This window comes from Anser cygnoides, unplaced genomic scaffold (assembly GCF_040182565.1).
Source record: "Anser cygnoides isolate HZ-2024a breed goose unplaced genomic scaffold, Taihu_goose_T2T_genome scaffold_43_1, whole genome shotgun sequence".
Classification (NCBI taxonomy): domain Eukaryota; kingdom Metazoa; phylum Chordata; class Aves; order Anseriformes; family Anatidae; genus Anser; species Anser cygnoides.
In genome coordinates, this window is record NW_027103067.1 from 317,868 (window position 1) to 335,689 (window position 17,822).

Genomic DNA, 17,822 nt, shown 5'->3' on the forward strand with positions numbered 1-17,822 from the left:
GCCCTTCTAGCCTCGCTTCCGGCCTCGCCTCTATGGTGCCGCATCTCTATGGTGATCTCAGGGCACCGCGGGTCCTCCAAGGGGGACAGGAGGGCCGCTGGGCGCGGCCGCTCTGGGCAGGCGCCTCGGTGGTTCCGCCCGGAGCCTTGCGCGCCGCGCATGCGCCGTGGGGGAGGGGGGGGGGCGGCGAGATGGCGGCGGAGGGGCCTGAGGCGCCCGGGAGCGCTCAGGGGGCGCTGGGGGACGGCGACGGCGGCGGGGGGGGCACCGGTGAGGGACGGGGGGGGTTGCGGGGGATTTTATGGGGTTGGGGGGGGATGGGGAGGGTTTGTGAGGAGATTGGTGGGGGTTATGAGGGGGCCTTGAGGTGGGTTGGGTGAATTAGGGGGGTTTTAAGGGGGGGGGAGGGGGGTTATGGGGTTTGGGGGGATTTATGAGGGGATTTATGGGGCTGGGGGGAGCTATGAAGGCATTTATGGGGCTTGGGGGGGTTACTGGGGGCCTTGAGGTGGGTTGGGGGGCTTATGGGGGTTTTATGGGGTTGGGGGGCGTTGGGGGGGGGCTGTGGGGTTTGGGGGGGATTTTATGGGGTTTATGAAGGAGATTATGGGGCTGGGGGGTGGTTGGGGGGACCTTGAGGTGGGTTGGGGGGGTTTATGGGGATTTTATGGGGTTGGGGGGGGTTATGGGGGATCTGTGGGGTTTGGGGGGGGCTTTGTGGTGGGTTAGAAGGGGTTTATGAAGTTTGGGGGGGATTTTATGGGATTTTGGGGGGGTTACATGGGGGCTGTGGGGTATTTGGGGGGGATTTGGGGGATTTATGGGGCTGGGGGGTTATGGGGAGTGCTTGAGGCGAGTTGGGGGGTTTATGGGGGTTTTATGGGGTTGGGGTAGATTTTTGTGGGGTTTGGGGGGGGTTATAAGGGGGTTTATGGGGTTGGGAAGGTATTGGGGAGCCTATGAGGTGGGCTGGGGGGGCTTATGAGGGGTTAAGGGGGTTTGTTGGGGGTTATGAGGGTTACAGGGGGACTTTGGGGTGGGTTTTAGGGGCTTGGGGGGGGGGGGGGGGGCTCCAAAACTGAGCATTATGGGGCTGGGGGAGTTTTGTAGTGTTTATAGGGCAGCAACAGGGGCTGTGGTGATAAACAGCGGGGAAACAATCCTGGGGGGAGCCTTAATTGGGCGGGGGGGCACCCCAAACCCTTTTCTTAACCCCATTTTGCCCCCCCCGCAGCCCCCACGGCGGAGCTGCCGCCCCCCGAGCCCAGCAGCACCGAGGACGAGCGCGGCGCCGGCCCCGACTCCCAGAGCTGCAACGGCGCCGCCGCCGCCCCCCCTGAGCCCGAAGAGCCCCCCCCGGCCCTTCCCGAGGCCCCCCCGGCCCCCCAGGACCCCGAACCCCCCGCGGACGAGGCCGCCCCCGGTTACCCCCCGGACTTTGAGAAGTTCTGGCGGGCGGCGCGCGACAACCCCCACGACTTCACCGCCTGGACCGAGCTGCTGCAGTACGTCGAGCAGGAGGTGGGCAAAGTTTGGGGCAAAAAGCTCGTTAGTGCCGTAATTAACACCGCCCGGGGCGCCCACCCCATTAAAAATTTCATTAAAACACGCTACGAGGTGGTGGCCCCGTTAAATCTTCGTTTTAAGTTTTCTCTGAGTTTCCAGTCCTATTAAATTTTTGTTAAAACTTTCTGCTGCTTTCCAATCCTATTAAATCTTGGTTAAAATCCCCCATTAGTTTCAAGTTTTGTTAAATTTTCATTAAAAGTTTTGAATTTTCAGCCCTCTTAAACCTTAATTGAAAGTCTTGGAGTTTTCAGCCCCATTAAATCTTCACTAAAATTCTTTATTAGTTTCTAGTCCCATTAAATCTTCGTTAAAATTCTCCGTTATTTTCCCATCCTATAAAGTCTTTGTTAAAGTTTTCCATTGGTTTCAAGTTTTGTTAAATTTTCATTCAAATCTGGAATTTTCAGCCCTGTCAAATCTTCATTAAAACTCTGCGTTTCTAGCACCATTAAATCTTCATTAGAACTCCCCATTATTTTCCAATCCTATTACATTCTTGTTAAAATTCCCCATTAGTTTCCAGTTTTGTAAAATTTTCATTAAATTTTTGAGGTTTTAGGCTCATTAAATCTTAATTAAAACTTTTTTTGGAGTTTCTAGTCCCGTTAAATATTTATTAAATCTTTTTCTGATTTTCCAGTTCTATTAAATCTCCATAAAAATTCTCTGTTAGTTTCTAGCCCCATTAAATTTTCGTTAAAATTCTGAGTTTTCAGCCCCATTAAATCTTCGTTAAAACTGTCTTTGCGTTTCTGGTCATACTAAATTTTCGCTAAATCTTTTTATTAGTTCCTAGTGCTATTAAATCCTCGTTAAAATTCTCTATTCGTTTCCAGTTTTGTTAAATTTTCATTAAAATTCTGAGTTTTCATCCCTGTTAAATCTTCATTGGAATTCTGAGCTTCCAATACTATTAAATCTTCATTAAAACTGTTTATTAGTTTCCAGTCCTATTAAATCCTTGTTAAGATTCTCCGTTAGTTTCAAGTTTTGTTAAATTTTCATTCAAATTTGGAATTTTCAGCCCCGTCAAATCTTCATTAAAACTTTCTTTGAGTTTCCAGCCCCATTAAAAGCTCGTTAAAACTCCCCGTTATTTTCCAGTCCTATTAAGTCCTCATTAAAATTCCCCATTAGTTTCCAGTTTTGTAAAATTTTCATTAAAATTTTGAGTTTCCTGCCTTATTAAATCTTAATTAAAATTTTCTTGGAATTTGTAGTCTCATTAAATATTCATTAAAACTTTTTCTGAGTTTCCAGTCCTGTTAAATCTTCATTTAAACTCTTGAGTTTCCAGCCCTGTTAAATCTTTGTTAAAATTCTCCGTTAGTTTCCAATCCTATTAAATTTTCATTAAAATTCTCCGTTAGTTTTTGGCCTTGCTAAATTTTCATTAAAACTCCAAGTTTCCAGCCCCGTTAAACCTTCGTTAAAACCCACCCCATTCCCCCATCCCATTAAACCTTTGTTAAAACTAACGCCCCCCATTAAAGTTGGAGTAAAAATCAATTTTCATCCCAATTAAAACTTAATTAAAGGTTTTCGTGAGCCTTTTCCTTATTAAATCTTCATTAAAATTCTCCCTTAATTTCCAGCCCTGTGAAGTTTTCATTAAAACTCCCGGTTAATTTCCAGTCTTCGTTAAAGCTTCCCTTGCACCTTAAACCTTATTAAAACCCTTCCCAAGCCTCCACCCCATTAAAACTTCATTAAAACTCTCCCCAGGCCGCTGCCCCGGGGGAAATTAACGTTAAAACGTTCATTAAAATGTTAATTAAACCTTGTTCTGAGTCCGTGCCCTGTTAAATTTTCATAAAAACATTCTGTTAAAACTCACGCCAAATAAAAATCCCATTTAAATTTAAATTAAAAATCATTTTAAGATGCTGTTTGTGTTAAAATTTGGTTAAAATTCATTTTAATCTGATTATAATTAAGTTTAATCTGCTACAAAAACCCATGATATTGCTAGAAACTGCCTTGAAAATTCATCTTAAGACACTGTTTGGCTTGAAATTTGGTTAAAATTCGTTTTAATGTGCTAAGAAAAGCCACGATATTGTCAGAAACTGCCTCGAAAATTCGTCTTAAGGCACTGGCTTGAAATTTGGTTAAAATTCATTTTAATATGTTACAAAAACTTGCGATGTTGTCAGAAACTGCCTCTAAATTCATTTTAAGGCGCCGTTTGGGTTAAAATTTAGTTAAAATTCACTTTAATCTGGTTATAATTAACTTTAATGTGCTCTGAAAACCTGCGATACTGTCAGAAGCTGCCTCGAAAATTGATTCCAAGGCGCCGTTTGGGTTAAAATTCGGTTATAACAAACCGCGATCGTTTCCGAGCCTTGCGGTGTTGTCCGAAAAGGCCCCTTTTCGCCCCAAACGCCCTCTCCCCCCCCCCGCAGAACCACCTGCCGGCCGCCCGCAAGGCTTTCGACGCCTTTTTCTCGCACTACCCGTACTGCTACGGCTACTGGAAGAAGTACGCCGACATGGAGCGCCGCTTCCACTGCGGGCCCGAGACCGAGGAGGTGCGCGGGGTCCCGGGGGGGTTCGGGGGGTGCGCGGGGATTTTGTCACGGTTTTGGGGTCCTCGGGGTGTTTTGGGGGGCTACACGCTGCTTTTATCATGATTTTGGGGTGCTACATGCTGATTTTACCACGATTTTGGGGTCCCCAAGGTGTTTTGGGGTGCTATGCTTTATTTTTGTGGGTTCTTTGTGCCTTTTTTGTGCTACACGCTGCACTTTTGCATTGATTTTTGCCACGGTTTTGGGGTCCTCAGGGCGTTTTGGGGTGCTACATGCTGCTTTTGGGTTGATTTTTGCCATGATTTGGGAGTCCTTGAGGCGTTTTGGGGTGCTACACGCTGCTTTTGGGTTGATTATTACCATGATTTTGGGGTCCTCGAGGTGTTTTGGAGTGCTACACGCTGCTATTGGGTTGATTTTGCCACGATTTTGGGGTCCCCAAGGCATTGTGGGGTGCTACACACTGCTTTTGGGTCGGTTTTGCCACAATTCTGTGGTCTCCGAGATGTTTTGGGGTGCTACACGTTGCTTTTATCACAAGTTTGGGGTGCTACATGTTGATTTTACCATGATTTTGGGGTCCCCAAGGTGTTTTGGGGTGCTACACTTTATTTTTGTGGTTTTTTTTTGCCACAATTTTGGGGTCCCCGAGGCGTTTTGGGGTGCTACACACTGCTTTTGCTTTGATTTTGCCCCAATTTTGGGGTCCCTGAGGTTTTTTGGGGTGCTACACATTACTTTGGCATTGATTTTTGCCCTGATTTTGGGGTCCCCGAAGCGTTTTGGGGTGCTACACATTGCATTTGTTTTGATTTTGCCATGATTTTGGGGTCCCCGAGGCGTTTTGGGGTGCTACACGCTGCTTTTCGGGTTGATTTTGCCACGGTGTTGGGGTCCCTGAGGCATTTTGGGGTGCGATACACTGATTTTGGGTTGATTTTGCCACGATTTTGGGGTCCCCAAGGCATTGCGGGGTGCTACACACTGCTTTTGGGTTGGTTTTGCCACAATTCTGTGGTCTCCGAGATGTTTTGGGGTGCTACACACTGCTTTTATCACAAGTTTGGGGTGCTACATGTTGATGTTTGCCATGATTTTGGGGTCCTCAGGGGTGTTTTGGCGTACCACACACTGAGTTTGTGTTGATTTTGGCATGATTTTGGGGTCCCCCAGGTGTTTTGGGGTGCTACACGCTGCTTTGGCATTGATCTTGCCATGATTCTGGGGTCCTTGAGGTGATTTGGGGTACCACATGCTGATTTTGTGTTGGTTTTGCCATGATTTTGGGGTCCCTGTGGCATTTTGGGGTACCACATGCTGATTTTGTGTTGGTTTTGCCATGATTTTGGGGTCCCTGAGGCATTTTGGGGTACCACATGCTGATTTTGTGTTGGTTTTGCCATGATTTTGGGGTCCCTGAGGCATTTTGGGGTACCACATGCTGATTTTGTGTTGATCTCGCCACGCTTTTGGGGTCCCCAAGGCGTTTTGGGGTGCTACATGCTAATTTTGGGTTTATTTTGCCATGATTTTGGGGTCCCCAAGGAGTTTTAGGGTGCTGCACTCTGCCTTTACCATGATTTTGAGGTGCTCCACGTTGCTTTTGTGTTGATCTTGCCATGCTTTTAGGGTCCTGGAGGTGTTTTGGGATGCTACATGATGCTTTTATCATGATTTTGGGGTGCTACGTGTTGAATTTTGCCATGATTTTGGGGCTCCAGAGGTGTTTTGGGGTACCACAGGCTGAGTTTGTGTTGATTTTTACCATGATTTTGGGGTCCCTGAGGCATTTTGGGGTGCCTACGCACTGATTTTGGGTTGATTTTGCCATGATTTTGGGGTCCTCGAGGTGTTTTGGGGTGCTACACATGATTTTGGGGTTCCAGAGGCTTACACACTGATTTTGGGTTGATTTTGCCATGTGTCCTGGTGTTTTGGGGTGCTACATGCCATTTGCATTGATTTTGCCCCAATTTTAGGGCCCTGAGGCGTTTTGGGGTGCTCCATCCAATTCTGCACCCCTTTTGCCACTTTAATGGGATCCCGAAAGCGTTTTGGGGTTTTCCCCAGACATTTTGGGGTTTCCCTGCCTCTTTTGTGCTGCTTCTGCTGCTCTCACGGGGTCCCCGGGGCGCTTTGGGGGTCCCCCACCCCATTTCCCCACTGCTTCATTGCCCCAAATCATTTGGGGACCTCGCCAGCCGTTTCCTCACCCCATTTACAGGGCCCTTAGGTTATTATGGGATGCCACCCCCCCCCACATGCCCCTCCTGGAGCCATTTTGGGTCCGTTTCACCGCCTTTTCCCCCCATTTCCCCCAGCGTTACGGGGCCGCCCCCCCCCTTAGGTGCCCACCCACTCATTTGGGGCTGCCCCCCCCTTAATTTTCACCCCATCCCAAACCTCCTTCCCCCCCCCTCCGGCTCCGGGTGCAGGTTTTCGAGCGCGGGCTGCAGTCGATCCCGCTGAGCATGGACCTGTGGATCCACTACATCTCCTACCTCCAGTCCACGCTGGACATGAGCCTCCCCGAATCCATCCAGAAGATCCGCGGGTACGTGGCCCTCTTTCTTTTTATTTTTTTCGCCCCTTTTTCCCCCAAACTCACCCCCCGTGGGGCTCCCGCAGGGTGTTCGAGGCGGCGGTGGCGGCGGCGGGGATGGATTTCCGCTCGGACAAGCTGTGGGAGCTCTACGTCGAGTGGGAGCGCGAGCGCGGCGACCTCCGCGCCGTCACCGCCATCTACGACAGGGTGCTCTCCATGCCCACGCAGCTCTACAGCCACCACTGGGAGAGGTGTGTCTGGGGGGGGGGCAACCCGAAAAGAAGGGGGGAAAACCCTAAAAAAAGACGGGGAGAACACCCTAAAAGAAGGGAAGAGAAACCCTTAAAAAAAGACGGGGGGGGGGGGGAACCCTAAAAAAAGATTGGGGGAAAACCCTAAAAAAACAGGGGGGGGAACCCTAAAAAAAGGGGAGCGGATCCCTAAAAAAACCGGGGGGGAAACCCTAAAAGAAGGGGAGAGAAACCCTAAAAAAACATGGAGTGGGAAACCCTAAAAAAAAGACGGGGAGAACACCCTACAAGAAGGGAAGAGAAACCCTTAAAAAACAGACGGGGGGAAAACCGTAAAAAAAAATGGGGGGGAACCCTAAAAAAAGATTGGGGGAAAACCCTAAAAAAACGGGGGAAAAAACTAAAAAAAAAGGGGGAGCGAATCCCTAAAAAAAACGGGGGGAAACGCTAAAAGAAAGGGAGAGAAACCCTAAAAAAACATGGAGGGGGAAACCCTAAAAGAAGGGGGGGGGGGGAACCCTAAAAAAACATGGAGTGGGAAACCCTAAAAGAAGGGGAGAGAAAACCTAAAAAAAACTGGGGGAAAACCTTAAAAAAAAAAAAAAAAAAAACAAAACGGGGGGAACGCTAAAAGAAGGGGAGAGAAACCCTAAATAAAAAGGAGGAGAAAAGCCCTGAAAAATAAGGGGGAGAGAAACCCTAAAAAAAACAGGGGGAACCTTAAAACAAGGGGAGAGAAACCCTAAAAAAACGGGGGGGGAAACCCTAAAAGAAGGGGAGAGAAGCCCTAAAAAACAGGGGGAAACCCTAAAAGAAGGGGAGAGAAGCCCTAAAAGAAAAGGGGGAGACACTAAATAAAAAAGGGGGGGAGAGAAACCCTTAAAAAAAAAAAAAAAAAAAGGGTGGAGAGGGAGAGAAACCCTAAAAATATTCCCAAAATCCCCCCGCAGCTCTACAGCCACCACTGGGAGAGTACAGCTGGGGGGGGTAAACAATTTAAAAAAAAAAAGGGGAAAAACGCTAAAAAATGGGAAAAAAATGTGGAAAAAAGGAAGAAAAATAAAAACGGGTAAAAACCCTAAAAAGAGGAAAAAAAGCCCTAAAAAATGAGTGGAAAGAAGTCTTGAAAGAAAGGGAAGGAACCCTAAAAGGGAAAAATAAAAAAAGGGTGGAAAAGCCCTAAAAGAAGGAGGGGGACTAAAAAGGGGGGGAAGTCGAGGTGGGAGAAGAACCCGAAGAGAAGGGAGAAGGGCCCCAAAAGAGGGAAAGAGACCCTAAAAAGGGGGAAAGGGACACTAGAAAGAAGGGAAAGGGCCCTCAAAAGGGGGAAAAGGGCCCTAAAAGAGGAAGAAGGGGGCCCTAAGAGAAGGGAAAGAGGCCCTAAAAAGGGGGGAGAAGGGCCCTAAAAAGAGGGAAAGGGACACTATAAAGAAGGAAGAAGGGCCCTAAAAAGGGGGAAAAGGGCCCTAAAAAGGGGGAAAAGGGCCCTAAGAAGGAGGGAAAGAGGGAAAGGGCCCTAAGAGGGAAAAGGGCCCCAAAAGGGAGGAGAAAGGCCCCTAAAAGGGAGAAGGGCCCTAAAGAAGGGCCCTAAGAGGAAAGGGCCCAAGAGGGGGGAAAAGGGCCCTAAAAAGGGGGGAAAGAGGCCCTAAAGCTGGGGCAAAGGGCCCCAGAAAGAGGAAGAAGGGCCCTAGGAAGGGGCAAAGGCCCCTAGGAAACGCAAACAAACCTCCCCCAAACCCCAAAACGTGAGGAAAAGGCCCCCAATCCCCCCCAGGTTCCAGGAGCACGTGCGGCTGCACCCCCATGGCCATCCTGTCCCCCGAGGAGCTGCGCTGGCTGCAGTCCAAGCTGGCCGCAGAGCCCGGCCCCAAGCCCCCCCCGAGGCCGCCGGGGGCTCCGGGGCCCCCCCGGGGGAGGAATTCCCGCCCCCCCGGCATCGAGTCCAAAGGGGCCGCGGCGGATGGCAAGGTTTTTTTTGGGGGGGGGGGGGGGGGGGGAGGATTAGAGGGGCAGAAAGGGGGTCGGGGGGGGGAGTTGATTGGGGGGGAGTAAAGGGGGTCCTTGGGGGGGGGGAAGGGGGTCCTGGGGGGGGGGAAACAGTTTTTGGGGGGGGAAGGGGATTAGGGGGCAGAAAGGGGGTCCTGGGGGGGGCAAGGGGATCTTGGGGGAGGGAAGGGGATTAGGGGGAGTAAAGGGGTCCTGGGGGCGGGGGGGGGGAAGGAGGTCCTGGGGGGAGTAAAGGGCAAAGGGGGGGGGGCAAAGGGGGGTCCTGGGGGGTGAGAATGGGATTAGGGGGTTGGAAACGGGGTCCCAGGGGGTGTAGGATTTGGGGGTGGGGGGGGGGGGCACAAAGGGGGTCTCGGGGGGTGGAAAGGGGATTGGGGGGGGAAAGGGGTTTGGGAGGGGGAAGGGGGTCCTGGGGGCTTAAAGGGGATTAGGGGGCAGAAAGGGGATTGGGGGGAGTAAAGGGGGTCCGGGGGGGCATGAAGGGGGATTAGGGGGGCAGAAAGGGGGTCCGGGGGGGGGGGGGGGGGGGGGCGGAAAGGGGATTATGGGGGGTGTAGGATTGGGGGGGGGCAGAAAGGAGATTACAGGGGGCATAAAGGGGATTACAGGGGCATAAAGGGGATTACAGGGGCATAAAGGGGATTAGGGATTGGGGGGGATTAAAGGGGTGGAAAAGGGGTCCCGGGGTGCCCCCCCCCCATATTTTTTGCCCTCCCCTCCCCCCCCAGGAGGACCCGGCGCAGGAGCAGGTCCGCGAGCTCGTCCTCTCCATGCGGCAGCAGATCTTCGCGCACAACGAGGCCGAGGTCGGCAAGCGCTGGGCCTTCGAGGAGGGGGTAGGTGGCCAAAAAACCCCCCCGGACCCCCCCCCAAAATATTAAAAAACCCTCCTTTTCACCTTTTTTTTTTAACCCCCCCCCTCAAGATCAAGCGCCCCTACTTCCACGTGAAGCCCCTGGAGCGGGCGCAGCTGCGCAACTGGCGCGAGTACCTGGACTACGAGATGGCGGCCGGCTCGCACGAGCGCACCATCGTCCTCTTCGAGCGCTGCGTCATCGCCTGCGCCCTCTACGAGGAGTTCTGGGTCAAGGTGCGACCCCCCCCCCCTCAAAAAAAAAAAGAAAAAAAAATAATCCCCCCCTCCCAACACCCCCCCCACCCCCTGCAGCCGCCCCCATCCCCTATCTCTCGGATTTGGGGTGAACTCGGGGGCTTTTTTTCCACCTCCCCCCCCCCCTTTAAAAAAATAAATAGACGCCCCCCCCCCCCCCCCCTCCTCCGGCGGCGGGTGGGGGCCGCTCGCGGGTCCGCGCGCCGTCTCTAACGCCCTTCTCTTGACTCCCGCTGCTGCTCCCCCCCCGCCCGCGGCACCCCCTAAGCCTAGGAGGAAATTCGGAGGAGAGGGGCCCCAACCCCCCGCGCACGTGAGTGGCACCCCACCCGACGCAGCGCCCCCCCGGCCGGGCTGGGGGGGGGGACGCTCACGTGGCCCCCCTCCCTTTTTATTTTTGTCCTTTTTTGCCCCCCCCCCCGCCCCGCCCCGGCGCAGTACACCAAGTACTTGGAGGGCCACACGGTGGCGGGGGCGCGCAGCGTCTTCCAGCGCGCCTGCGGCTACCACTTGCCCCGCAAGCCCAACATCCACCTCCTCTGGGCGGCCTTCGAGGAGAAGCAAGGTGAGGCGCCCCCCCCCCCCCCCAAAAAAAAAAAATTTAAAATTTGGGGGGACAAAACCACGCTTTTTGGGGACGGAAATCCCAAACGGGGCCTTCTTGGGGGCGGGGGGTGCGGTTTGAGGCCGGGTGGCGTTGGGGTTTTGGGGGGACGCGCGGCGTCGGGGCGTGAAAGGGGGGTTATATTTTTTGGGGGGGGGTGGAAATGGAGGTTTTTGGGAGTGGGGGGGGTGGGCGCAGCACTAAATGGCTCTTTTTGGGGGAGAGGTGCCCCAAAGTGGCCCCAAAATGGCTCTTTTTGGGGGGAGGTGCCCCATAGTGGCCCCAAAACGGCTCATTTTGGGGCAGAGACGCTGCATCGCAGCCCCAAACGGTTCTTTATTGGGTAGAAATGCCTCACAGTGGCCCCAAATGGCTTTTTTGGGGCAGAGATACCTCGTGGTGACCCAAAAATGGCTCTTTTTGGGGCAGAGATGCCTCGTAGCGACCCCAAAATGGCTCATTTTGGGGCAGAGATGCTGCATTGCAGCCCAAATTGGTTCTTTATTGGGTAGAAATGCCTCATAGTGGCCCCAAAAGGGCTGTTTTGGGGCAGAGATACCTCGTGGTGACCCAAAAATGGCTCTTTTTGGGGTAGAGATCCCCTGTAGTGGCCCCAAAATGGTTCTTTTTGGGCTGAAATGCCATGTCGCATAGTGAAATAGCTCCTTTTCGGGCTGAGATGCTGCGTTATGCCTCAAAATACCCATTTTTTTTTGGGCTGAGATGCTGTGTTGTGCCCCAAAATATAATTTTGGGGGGCTGAGGCGCTGTGCTGGGCCCCAAACCGCTCAGTTTTGGGGTCGAGATAACCGTAACCACCCTGAGACCCCCTTAACCACCTGGGGAGCCCCCAAACCGGCCCTGCTCACCCCATAACCCCCCCAGCATGCCTTATAGCCCCCCAACCCCCCCTCAGAATGCCCTATAACCCCCCCCAACATACCCTATAACCCCCTTATAACGACCTGGGGAGACCCCCAGGACCTCATAACCCCCTGGGGAGCCCCCAACCCCCCCCCCAGCTTGCCCCATAACCCCCCCACCATGCCCTATAACGCCCCTGACATGCCCCATAACCCCCCTATAATGACCCGGGGAGCCCCCCAGCAGATCATAACACTCCTGGGGCTCCCCCTAACCCCCTGGGGAGCCCCCAAACCCCCCGACATGCCCTATAACCCCCCTGACGTGCCCCATAACCCCCCCGACATGCCCTATAACGACTCCGGGAGCCCCTCCAGGACCTCATAACCCTCTGGGAGCCCCCAACCCCCCCAGCTTGCCCCAACACCCCCCACCATGCCCTATAAACCCCCCGACATACCCTATAACCCCCTATAACGACCCGGGGAGCCCCCCCCAGGCCTCTGCCATACCCCCCGATCTCCCCCTAACCCCCCTCACCCCCTTTATTCCCCCCCCCCCCCGCAGGGAACCCGGATGAGGCGCGGCGCATCCTGCGCTGCTTCGAGGAGGCGGTGCCGGGGCTGGCCATGGTGCGGCTGCGGCGCGTCAGCCTGGAGCGGCGGCAGGGCAACGTGGCGGGGGCCGAGGCGCTGCTGCTGGAGGCCGTGCGGGCCAACGAGGGGCTGCCGCTGGCCTCCTTCTACGCCGTCAAGCTGGCCCGCCACGTCTGCAAGGTGCAGCGCGACCTGGCCAAGGCCCGCCAGGTGCTGCTGGGCGCCCTCGAGAAGGACCCGGTGAGGCGCCCAGGCGGCGCGGGGTTTTTGTTTTTGGGGGGTGGGGGGGACACACACGGCGTCTTCGGGGGCCTTGGGGCTCCGGGGGCGCTGTAAAGGCTAGGCGGGGTCCTACGAACACGGTTTGGGGGCTCTGAGGGCACTCTAAACGCGATTTGGGGGATCTAAGGACCCTATAAACCCAATTGTAGGGCTCTAAGGAACCTAGAAACCCGATTTTGGAGCTCTAAGGACCCTAGAAATGCGATTTGGGGGATCTAAGGACCCTATAAACCCAATTTTGCAGCTCTAAGGACCCTAGAAACATTATTTTGGGGCTCTTAGGACTCTATATAAACACGATTTTATGGCTCTAAGGACCCTCTAAATGCTCTTTTGGGGTACTAAGGACCCTAGAAATGCTCTTTTGGGGCTCTAGGGACCCTATTTTGGGGCTCTAAGGATGCTACAAACCCGATTTCAGGGCTCTAAGGACCCTCTAAACGCTATTTTGGGGCTCTAAGGTCCCTCTAAACCCTATTTTCGGGCTCCGGGGACCCTATAAACACTATTTTGGGGTTCTGGGGACCCTCTAGAAATGCTACTTTGGGGCTCTAAGGACACCATAAACCCCATTTTGGGTCTCTAAGGACCCTACAAACGTTCTTTTAGGGTTCTAAACCCTGCTTTGAGTCCTACAAAGCCTTCTCAAGGTCCCAAAATCCCACTAGGAGCTCTATAAACCCTGCTCGGAACCCCCAGATCCCATCAGGGGCTCCACAACCACTCTTGAGGCCCCACAGACCCCATTTGGGGCCCTATAACCCTCCCTTGAGCCCCACAAACCCCATTTGGGGATCTACAGCCCCCACCGATGCTCCAAAAATCCCCTGGGCATGCTGCAGACCCCATTTCCAGCCCTATAAAGCCCCCTTGGGGTCTGTAAACCCCACTTAAAGCCCCACAGACCCCACTGGAGCCCCATTAATCCTGCTCAGGGCACCCTAAATCCCATTCTGGGGCCCTTTGGGCTCAGTCGGGTTTCTTAAAATCCAATTTAGGGCCCCTGTGGACCTCCCTGGGGCTCTCTAAATTCCATCTGGGGTCTTGAAATCCCATTCGGGGCCCCGTGCATGTGTTTGGGGCTCCCTAAATCCCGTTTGGAGCCCCCTAGTCCTGCTCGGGACACCCCAAACCCCTCTTGGGACCGCACGGACACCCTTGGGGCTCCCCAAACCCCACCGAGGACCCCATAGACACCCTCAAGGCCCCCCAGACCACACTGGGGACCCCATAAACCTCACTCAGGGCCCCCCTAACCCCCCCAGGGACCCCATAAACCCCACTCAGGGGCCCCCTGAGGCCCCCTAACCCCCCCACCCAGGGACCCCATAAACCCCACTCAGGGTGCCATAAACCCCCCTGGGGAGACCCCATAAACCCCACTCAGGCCCCCTAACCCCCCCGGGGACCCCATAAACCCCACTCAGGCCCCCCTAACCCCCCCGGGGACCCCATAAACCCCACTCAGGCCCCCTAACCCCCCTGGGGACCCCATAAACCCCACTCCAGGCCCCCTTAACCCCCCCGGGGACCCCATAAACCCCACTCAGGGCCCCGCTAACCCCCCCGAGGCCCCCCCTAAACCCCCCCCGGGGACCCCCCAACCCCCCCCAGGACCCCATAAACCCCACTCAGGGCCCCCCAAACCCCACTTGGAGCCCCTCAAACCCCACTCAGGCCCCCCTGAACCCCCCGGACACCCCATAAACCTCACTCAGGGCCTCCCTAAGCTCCCCCGGGGACCCCCAAACCCCACTCAGGGCCCCCAAACCCCACTTGGAGCTTCTCAACCCCCCCGAGGCCCCCTAAACCCCCTGGGGACCTCATAAACCCCACTCAGGCCCCCCTAACCCCCCCGGGACCCCATAAACCCCACTCGGGGCCCCCAAATCCCTTTGGGCCCCCCCCCAACCCCGTTTTGGGGCCGCTGGCGCAGGAGAACGCGCGGCTGCACGCCAACCTGCTGGAGATGGAGTTCGGGGCCGACGTGCGGCAGAACGAGGGCAACACCATGAGCTGCTTCGAGCGCGCGCTGCGCAGCCCCCTGCCCGACGAGGCCAAGCTGCTCTTCTCCCAGCGCCGCGTCGAGTTCCTCGAGGACTTCGGCTCCAGCATCCACAGGTACGGGCTGGGGGGACCCCGAAAATGGGGGGGCACCCCGAAAAGGGAGAACCCTAAAAAATACGGGGAAACCCTATAAAGAGTGGGGAAACCCTAAAAAAAATACGGGGAAACCATAAAAAAACAGGGGGAAACCCTAAAAAAAGGGGGAAACCCTAAAAAAAAAAAAAAGGGGGGAAGCCCTAAAAAAATATGGGGAAACCGTATAAAAAAGTGGGGAAACCCCCCAAAAAATAAGGGGAAACCCTAAAAAAAATGGGGAAAGCCTATAAAGAGTGGGGAAAGCCTAAAAAAAAGCGGGGAAACCCCCAAAAAATGGAGAAACCCCCAAAAAAAATAAGGGGAAACCCTAAAAAAAATGGGGAAAGCCTATAAAGAATGGGGAAACCTAAAAAAAAATGTGGGGAAACCCTAAAAAATGTGGGGAAACCCTAAAAAAAAAAGCGGGGAAACCCTAAAATATGGGGAACACCTTGAAAAGGGGAGAAAAAAATGAAAAAGGGGAAACACCAAAAAAAGGAAACCCCAAAAAAGGGAAAACCCAAAAAGAAGGGAAACCCTTAAAAAGGGAAGCCCCAAAAGGAAACCCTGAAAAAGAGGGAACTCCCAAAAAAGGGGGAAGCCCCAAAAAAGGGAACTTCCCCCCCAAAATGGGAAACCCATTAGAAAGGGAAGCCCCAAAAGAAGGGGAATCCTGAAAACGGGAAAACCCCCCCAAAAAAAGGGAACCCCCAAAAAGGAAAACCCCAAGAAAAAGGGGAACCCCCCCCAAAATGGGAAAAATCCTGAAAAAGGAAACCCCCAAAAAAGGGAAACACCCCAAAAAAGGGGGAATCCCCCCCCCCAAAAAAGGGGAAAACTGCCCAAAAAAATGGGAAACACCCAAAAAAGGGGGGAACACCCCCCAAAAAAGAACCCCCCCCAAAAAAAGGGAGGAAAAAAAAAGGGGGGAAAGGGGGGAAGGGGAACGAAATAAAACGGGAACCCCCCAAAAGAAGGGAGAAAAAAAGGGGGGGGACCCCCAAAAAGGGGAAAAAAGTGGGGGGGGGAACAAAACAAAAAGGGACCCCCCCAAAAAAAGAAGGGAAGCCCCCCAAAAAAGGGGAAACCCCCAAAAAAGAGGGGAACCCCCCAAAAAGGGGGAACCCCCCCAAAAAGAGCCCCCCCCGCAGCCTGCTGACGGCGTACGACGAGCACCAGCAGTTCCTGCAGCAGCATGCCGCGCGCAAGAGGGCCCCCGAGAACGGGTGAGGACCCCCCGGCCCCCCCGGCCCTTTACCCCCCCCCCCCCCCCACGGCCTTGTTGCCCCCCCCCGCCTTCTTTTTTTGCCCCCCCATCCTTTTTGCCCCCCTCCTTCCCCGTCCCTTTTATCCCTTTTACCCCCCAGCCTTGTTGCCCCCCAATTTTTTTGCCCCTGTCCTTTTTATCCCCCCCATCCTTTTCACCCCCAGCCACATTTTTTGCCCCCTCCCCATCCTTTTGCCCCCTCCCCATTTTTTGCCCCCCCTCCCATCCTTTTTGCCCATCACTTTTACCCCCCCATGCCTTTTCCCCCTTTCCCCATCCTTTTTACCCCCACTTCCTTGGTGCCCCCCAGACACGTTTTTTTGCCCCCTCCCATCCTTTTTACCCCCCTCCCCATACTATTTACCCCTATTTTTTACCCCCCCATACTATTTACCCCTCCCCCTATTTTTTACCCCCCTCCCCATACTATTTACCCCTCCCCCTATTTTTTACCCCATTTTTTACCCCTGTCCCCATACTATCTACCCCCTCCCTCCTTTTTACCCCCCTCCCCATACTATTTACCCCATCCCCTATTTTTTACCCCCCTCTATTTACCCCATCCCCATGTTATTTACCCCCCTATTTTTTACCCCCTCCCCATACTATTTACCCTGTCCCCTATTTTTTACCCCCCCCACTATTTACCCCATCCCCATGTTATTTACCCCCCCATTTACCTACCCCCTACTATTTACCCCATCCCCATGTTATTTACCCCCTCCCCCTATTTTTACCCCCCTCCCCATACTATTTACCCCCCTCTATTTACCCCATCCTCATGTTATTTACCCCCCTATTTTTTACCCCCCTCCCCATACTATTTACCCCCCACTATTTACCCCATCCCCATGTTATTTACCCCCCATTTACCTACCCCCCCCCACTATTTACCCCATCCCCATGTTATTTACCCCCTCCCCCCTATTTTTTGCCCCCCTCCCCATACTATTTACCCCCCCCCATTTACCCCCCCCCATCGCAGCGCGGACGAGCCGGACGACAAACGCCTGCGCCCCGACGAAGCCGGGGGGCTCCTGACCCCCCTCAACTTCTCCGGCGCCGGGGGGACGCGGGCGGCAGCCCCTCCACCTACAGCTACTGGTACCAGGTCAGCGGGGGGGGGGGCGGCTCAGGGACCCCCCCGACCCCCCCATTTGGGGCTGGGGGCGCCGCTGACAGCCCCCCCTTTGTCTCCCCAGCAAGGCTACGGCGCCTACAGCTACCAGACGCCGTGGAGCTACAACCAGTACTACTCGCAGAGCTGAGCCCCCCCCCGGACCCCCCCCCCCAAATTTGGGATTCCCCCCCCTTTATTATTATTTTTGTCTTAATTACCCCCTGTTTATTATTTTTTTTGGCTCCCCCTGGCACCGTGTTGCTGTCCGTCGTCCCCGCTTGGGGGGGGGGGGAGGGTGGAAATAAAGAGGGAGCCCCCCCCCCTCCCGGGGGGGGGGGGCGATTTATTTGGCTTTTTGGGGTCCCCCCTTCCAGTGGGGAGGTTTATTTCTTTGGGGAGGGGGCTGCCCCCACCCGCGTCCAGCTTCTGCCCCGTTTCTGAGCGTTTTGGGGGGGGTTCGGAGCGCCGCCCGCTTCGGGGAATCGCCGCTGCATGGGGTGGGGGTGGGGGGTTGACCGTTTTCGGGATTTTGCCCCGTTTTGGGACCCCCTTAGGGCCGTGTTGGGCTTTTTGGGTGGATATAATCGCGTTTTGGGTCTCCTGCGCCATTTTGGGTGGATTTCGTCCCATTTTGGGTCCCCTGAATTGGTATCAGTGGATTTAATCCGTTTTGGCTCCCCCGAGTCCTTTTGAGCGGATTTCATCCCATTTTGGGGCCCCTCAGGGCTGTTTCTGTGTAGATTTCATCCCGGTTTGGGGCCCCTTTGGGCTGTTTTTCGGTGGATATAATCCTGTTTTTGGTCTCCTGAGCCATTTTGAGTGAATTTCATCCCAATTTGGGGTCCCCTGAACTGTTCTCAGTGGCTTTAATCGCCTTTTGGCTCCCCTGAGCATTTTTGGGTGGATTTCATCCTGTTTTGGGGCCCCTCT

The 17,822-nt window shown here is 54.1% G+C and overlaps 1 protein-coding gene across 1 annotated transcript; it reads left to right on the top strand.

Moving 5' to 3' along the window:
- Positions 1 to 126: 126 nt before the first annotated feature.
- LOC136789298 (pre-mRNA-processing factor 39-like) lies at positions 127 to 17,212 on the top strand. The gene is given in 16 exon segments (XM_066989326.1): positions 127 to 270; positions 1,235 to 1,521; positions 3,978 to 4,103; positions 6,539 to 6,657; positions 6,732 to 6,899; positions 8,674 to 8,752; positions 8,754 to 8,867; positions 9,635 to 9,742; positions 9,832 to 9,996; positions 10,286 to 10,330; positions 10,456 to 10,582; positions 12,053 to 12,321; positions 14,300 to 14,484; positions 15,657 to 15,731; positions 16,758 to 16,883; positions 16,975 to 17,212. Coding segments are annotated over 16 exon segments (2,295 nt in total). The 5' UTR covers positions 127 to 191; the 3' UTR covers positions 17,198 to 17,212.
- The last annotated feature ends 610 nt before the right edge of the window (positions 17,213 to 17,822 follow it).